This window comes from Drosophila navojoa, chromosome 4 (genome assembly GCF_054131105.1).
Source record: "Drosophila navojoa isolate 15081-1374.11 chromosome 4, UAZ_NAV_1.0, whole genome shotgun sequence".
NCBI lineage: Eukaryota > Metazoa > Arthropoda > Insecta > Diptera > Drosophilidae > Drosophila > Drosophila navojoa.
In genome coordinates, this window is record NC_142892.1 from 324,178 (window position 1) to 330,296 (window position 6,119).

Genomic DNA, 6,119 nt, shown 5'->3' on the forward strand with positions numbered 1-6,119 from the left:
AAATTAAATGTTCTATAAATATAAACAAAGAGTTTCTGATGCGAAATTCCTATTAATAAGTTAAGACAGCAGACAAATAAATAAATAAGTGAGCGAAATTATAAACATTTCTTTTATAGGAAATCATAGCTAGCGGCGTTTAGTTATAGTTTTCCCGCTTTAGTGGGGGATTTTTTTCGATTTTTTTTTCTTTTGCTTCTCATTTTTTGTTTGAGGTTGGGGTTTATCTCCTGTTTTTTTTCTTTACACGCAAAATAAATTCAGTCTTTGGTTCTATCACAACATTTGTTTACACGTTTCGGCCCGTTCTTTGAGTGTGTTTGTTCTTTCATTTTTGTTTGTTGTTTTGCTGTTCTGTTCTGCTTTTCGGTTGTTCTGCGTGAAATGTTGGAAAACGAAACTCGTAACGCAACGCAACGGAACGGAACGGAACAGAAAAGTGAAGCCGAACGAATTTTGAATTTCAGTTTAAAACTAAAATCAAAATTTTACTAACTTTTTTAGGTTTGTTTTGTTCTTTGTCTATGTCTATGTTTCTCTCCTGGGTATATATGAATATATATATTTTCGATGTATATATACTATATATCTTGTATTTCGCCAGCTGCTTAGGACACGCCCAAGTCGTGCAGCAAATGTTGTGTGATCACCTCGCCCTGCTCCTCCATCAGCTGCGCCGTCACAGTGTTGATCAGGTTGAAGGCAATCGCGAAGACGGTGAAGGCACAGTAAACACCCAGTGCCAGCCACCAAATCAACTGCTCGTACTCCCGATGCCCGAAGTTCTTGAGCACCAGGAAGCCAATGGTCAGGCCAGCCAGGGCGCCGGTCAGATGCGCTATGTACGAGACCTGGGGACCCTTGGCGAAGGCGGGCGTGGCAGCGCCATCAAAATATTGCGTATACAAAGCATAGCCCAGATCACATGAGACTGCAGCGAGAGAGAGAGCAAAGGATATTTTTAAGTTAGTAAAAGTTTCTCAAAAAAGGGAGAGGAAAAGAGAGAGAGAGAGAGAGAGTCGTTTCCTACTCACCAAAGATGACCACGGAGCCCAGCTGCGTAGATGCGGACTTCATGTGCGCATAATTGAGCGTGATGTTGGCCAAATGTGCTGCCAGCAGGGCATAGACACCGCCACTCGCGCCGACCAGGAACACCTCGGAATCGACGACGCTGGTGCCCAGCGAGCCTGCGAAGACGCCGGCCAAGTAGATGACGCCGATGCGTGCCGTGCCGTGCATCACCTCCAGCGGCACACCGAAGAACAGTTGGATGATGATGTTGAAGCCCAAGTGGAACCAGTTCGCGTGCAGGAACATGTAGCTGAAGAACCGCCAGACTTCGAGGCGGCGATCGGGTCGATAGACGAGCACCGAGTCGCTCGGTATGGGCACCGGCTGGCCGAAGCTCTGGGCGGGCATTGTGTAGCGGTCATAGGCGAAGATTGCAATCTGCAAAAAGGCACCAAAAATAGAAGAGCGAATTAGTTAAAGTCGAAGTTGGAGTTGAGTTGGAGTTGGAATTCGAATTGGAATTGGGGTTGCTTTGATTTATGTTGCTGTTGTTGTTGTTGCTGTCGCAACACGCGACGTCAAACTTCGCCTTGTGTCCCACATAGCACACGAACGCACACACACACACACACACACACGCACACAGCCATAGCAAAGCCTAAATAGAAGAGAGAAGTGCTGCCAAGTCCTGCCAACTTTATTTTGGCTTGCGCTGTAATATGAGCGCGCGCTCGCTCTAACACGCTGTCTCGACAGCAGTCTAGCTCGCTCGCACTTACTGTCTCTGTTTCTTCGTTTAGTTTTTATGATTGTTCCGTTTGGCTGTTGCTGTGGTTGTTGTTGTAGCTTGTTTACAATCGATTTTGGGGGCGCCAGGCAGGCAGCCAGAGACGTGTCTGTGTGCGAGTGTGTGTGTGTGCGCGCGCGTCTCTCTGTGTGTGTGTGTGTGTGTGTGTTTGGGTGTAAGAATGCGCAAAAGAAAGCAGCAAAATTTTATCGCTTTTAGTTGGAAGTTGAGAATTTGTAAAGTTCTTCAGCGAATTTTTATTGCATTTTGCGGTTCTTTGATTCAATAATAATAATAAATTATCAACTAAGACAACAACAAAAAGAGCTATGACCATTATCTGTGAGAGGGTTTCCTACTCTTCAAAAACGAGTGGGCAAACGGAAATGAAATCCTAGAGCTGGAACTATGGTAGTTCCAACTGTGTGTGAATTCAATAAGGAAACGGAAATGTTTCCAGAACATAGTGGAATGGAACAATGAGTTGAATGTTGCAATCGAAATATGGAACTCCACCGTTTCCTTATTTTTTCTTTCTCCCTTCTACCGTGACTGTCTTCTACTCACCTCAATGACAGAGATCATCAGAATGAACCATGGCCAATGCTTGCGATGCTCGAATTTGAGCATCATCAGCTCATCCGTTTCCATTGGTGGCATGTTGCATGTTGTAGCTGTGTTAGCTGCTCCCGCTGCTGTGGTGGATGCTGCCGCCGCTGCTGCTGCTGTGCATGCTGCTGTTGTTGCTGTTGTCGCTGGCAGCTTGTGTTGCATGTAAATGTGCTCGCCCTGGCGGGTGCAGCAAGTGCTGCTCGCCGTGCTGCAGTCCGTGTCGTAGGAGGAGCAGGCAAAGGAACTGTGCGAGGAGGCAAAGGAGACGGCTGCTGGAATGTCAATGATGGTCGCCGCTGTTGCCGTTGTCGCCGCCGCTGTTTGTGGCGCCTCCAGCTGCTGCTGCTGCTGCTGTTGCCTACCCTCTTCCTCCTCATCCAGCTGCAGCTTCGTGTGGCTTTCTGTGCTGTTTGTTGTGGCTTCCATTTTTTATTTACTTTTTTCCCTCTCTGTTTTATGCGCTTTACAAAAGTCTTTTCTTTGCTTGTTTTTCTTGTTCTTCTGAAAGAAATGAACGGGAATAAAAGTTTATAATTAATTAAGTGTAGCGGACAATAAACAAAAAAATCAATTAAGTACATAAATTATTCATAAAACAGAAGCCGAAGTAAAAGAAATTTACAGCCAGGCAACGATTGCCTCATACGCTGTAAAAGCAGGATTACAGATAGGGTCGCTAGACTGGGAACTCTATTTTATATTCCGAATTGATAAAATTAATTTTAACCCTAAATGATATTTTCTAAATATATACAGATATATAAATTTAAATTTCATTTTCTATCCTTGGTTTCGCAAACCGATATGCTCTTTTAAAATTGATTTACAGAGCATCGGCAACAACAACAATTACACAACTTGAAAATTTCTTTCTGCCAGCGAATTGTTTATTGTCGAGAACTTGGAAACTTGCATTCCTAGTGAACGTAACAGGCTCCCCATTTGTAGACCCCCTCCGCCGTCTCCCATCTCCTGCTCGGCCGTCTGCTTCCGCTTGCAGCTACCTCTACCACCCCGCCCCGCCCCCGCTTTGAGTGTCTGTATGTTTGTTTGTATGTGGGTCAGCAGTAACATCTCCGGCCTCAGAGGCCCATAAAATTTGATGGTCTTGCTCTTGCTTGGCCCGCGTCGTCCTCCCACGCCTCCGCCGTTAAGGGCGGGTTGGCAACTAAAATTAGCCAAAGGCGCGCACGTCGAGAAACTAGTTGAAGGCGACGTCACTCTCCACTCTTCACTCCACAAATGGAACTTCACTTGGGGATTTGAGTGTGTGGTGCACTAAAAGGGAGTTCGGTGTTGAAATTGCTGATGAGAACTAAACTATTTGTACTTACAGTGAGCACTCGTCTAATGAACACTAAGTAAGCACAGCAAATGCCTATCAACTCTATATAAGTATCTGAATGGCTCGCTCGCTCTAGCGAGTTTCCACTGTAATCTGCTTATATAATTCCAACTTAAATGCCTTAAAGTGTGTTGCATTTAAGACATAACCAAATGGCTTTTAATATTTGGCTGCAACAACAATAACGACAATGGGAAGGCCATCTGGCTAATGGGCCAGCCAATCAGCTAATAAAACGAAATTGTTGTCAATTTTTTGGTTGAAACAAATTATGTTAATCGCATTCGTTTCAATTACGAACAAACGCTAATGACATTTTTATGGGCTGCACAAAAGGCAGAAGAAAAAGAGGAAATTAGAAATCAAAACAAATTGAAAAAAATGAAAATGAAATAGAAATGAAATGAATCTTGCTTCATTCACATTTGCACGCCTAAATAGAATTATATTCTGCATTGTTGTTGTTGTTTCATTTTTATAAGTCGCTCAACAATAGGCAAAAGAAACAAACTTTTAAATTTAACGGTTGCACAATACACACATACTAAAGCTGCGCTCACTTCCTCTCGCACCCACACAGACACACATAAACCTTGGTTTGCTTGAAGTTGCGCTCGCTCACTCGCATATTTTAGTAGTTATTGCAATTATGCTTGTGGAAGTGTGAGTGTGTGCGAGTGTGTGTGGGAGCGCAGCGAAGCTCGCAGCGCACTTCTAACTGTGCATGTTTGTTGTTGTCTTGCTTGGTTGCCTAGCAGCTAGCGGGGGCCGTTATTTGTTGTTTGCCTTTCGGTGTCTCTCTCTGTGTCTGTATGTGTGTGGCATTTCAATATGGCACAAAATCGCAGCCGCTGCTTATTAATAAGTTAATTAATTAATTTTATTTCTTTTTTTGTTGTTGATTTTTGCGCAAGTTGCACCAAATAAGCAAACAGCATGAAAAATTCGCAATTGTGGCTGCTGCTGCCGCTTCTGCTGCTCGCGTGTTGCACGTTTGCCAATTAACAGCAGACAGCAGACATGAGACAAGTTGCGTATGAAATGAAATTAACGCAAACTCGACGCTGGTCAAACGCCAATTGCCGCCGTTGCCGTCGCATTGTTTCACATGACCCTTTCGCTCGCTGGCTCTCTCGCTTGCCATGTTTGCATTTTTTTTCGCTACACTTGCACCTTGCTGCCACCCCTAAGCAACAACAACAGCAGCAGCAACAACAAAAAAAAAAAAAAGAAATGAAACGCGACTTGCAACAACTGTTGAGTTGAACAAACTCATTACGCGTTGTTGCACGCTGCACTTATTTCTGTTTTTTTTTTTATCTCTGTCTCTGTCACACTCACATAGTCTTTCTCCCCCTGTTTTTCTTGTCTGCGACAATTTCTATTGCAATTTTTGTCATTAAGGTCAAACTTGGCTGTCTTCTTCTTCTTACCTTTATTAAGTGTATTTGCTATATATTTTTCATAAATGTATGTATATTTCTTTTTATTTTGTTGGTTTTCGTCTGTTTATCCAAAATGCATCAGAAGAGGCGCGCCTTTAATCCAATTGCTGCTTCAGTTAGTTCGAGTATTTTTGTTGTTGTTGAAGGTGTTCACTTTGTTTTTGTTGCTGCTTGAAAATTTTGAACTTTGTTTTAATGCTCATAAAATTCATTTTGAGCGCAGAGCGAAATTTTTATTATTGCTTTTCTTTTCTTTCGCACTCGACACACACTCTATGTATTTTATTTGATTTTTCTATCTCGAATTGTTGTATGTTGTTTAACGTTCCGTTAGCCGTTAACTGAATTCGAGTCTCACGCAATTAAATTGAATCTTTATTATTATTCTTATTCTTTTTACGATGCTCTCGCATTCGCGTCTCGCACGCAACTAAAGTAGCTCCAAGCAAGTTCGTTCTTTAAATAGCTGGCCGCGCAACTTCTCGCATACGGCTCTATGCACTTGGGGGTGGGTTGCCATCGAACAAGCAGGTGAGTCCAGAGAGTAAGAGAGTGTGAGAGAGTGGCACAACACGTCGAACCAAGCCGGTTGCAACTTACAGCCGCTGCATTTGCTTCGAAACTGACTGCTAAAGAAGGTCTTTAAATTTGATAAATTTCTTTTACTTGCCCAAAGCTGACCTGGTAAAGAGAAAGAGAAAGAGAGAGAGGCAGAACGAGAGAGTGATCGGTTCGAAGTCGCTTCAAACATGTTGCGTGTTGTGTTTTCGTTTTTCTGTCCCGTTGCGAGCGTATGCGTATAAGAGTAGCGACATTCTTGGCGTCTGCAACATGCATGGCCAGCGAATCCGGTCTTTTAAACTTGAATTTCGTGTGTAATACAACAAACGTCCGTCTTAGTCGCATTCCATTGATA

The 6,119-nt window shown here is 43.3% G+C and overlaps 1 protein-coding gene across 2 annotated transcripts; it reads right to left on the minus strand.

Annotated features, from left to right (window-relative positions):
* Positions 1–509: 509 nt before the first annotated feature.
* rho (rhomboid) lies at positions 510–5,657 on the minus strand. Of its 2 annotated transcripts, none has more exons than XM_089259240.1 (4): positions 5,192–5,657; positions 2,369–2,911; positions 1,035–1,452; positions 510–931 (listed from the first exon to the last, which is right to left on the minus strand). In XM_089259240.1, the coding sequence occupies exons 2-4, from the start codon at positions 2,837–2,839 to the stop codon at positions 609–611; spliced, it is 1,212 nt and encodes a 403-aa protein (XP_089115366.1). In that variant the 5' UTR covers positions 2,840–2,911; positions 5,192–5,657; the 3' UTR covers positions 510–608. The 2 variants fall into 2 exon arrangements, with proteins under 2 accessions (XP_089115366.1, XP_017957185.1); XM_018101696.3 differs by having other exon boundaries at positions 2,369–2,914.
* Between the last annotated feature and the right edge of the window lie 462 nt (positions 5,658–6,119).

What these genes read in the sequence shown, in the direction of transcription:
- rho (XM_089259240.1), bottom strand. Translation starts at nt 2,839, where the DNA reads ATGGAAGCCACAACAAACAGCACAGAAAGCCACACGAAGCTGCAGCTG. An exon ending in TGATGATCTCTGTCATTGAG is followed by an intron (nt 1,453 to 2,368) that starts GTGAGTAGAAGA and finishes GCCTTTTTGCAG; the next exon opens with ATTGCAATCTTCGCCTATGA. An exon ending in GGGCTCCGTGGTCATCTTTG is followed by an intron (nt 932 to 1,034) that starts GTGAGTAGGAAA and finishes CTCTCGCTGCAG; the next exon opens with TCTCATGTGATCTGGGCTAT.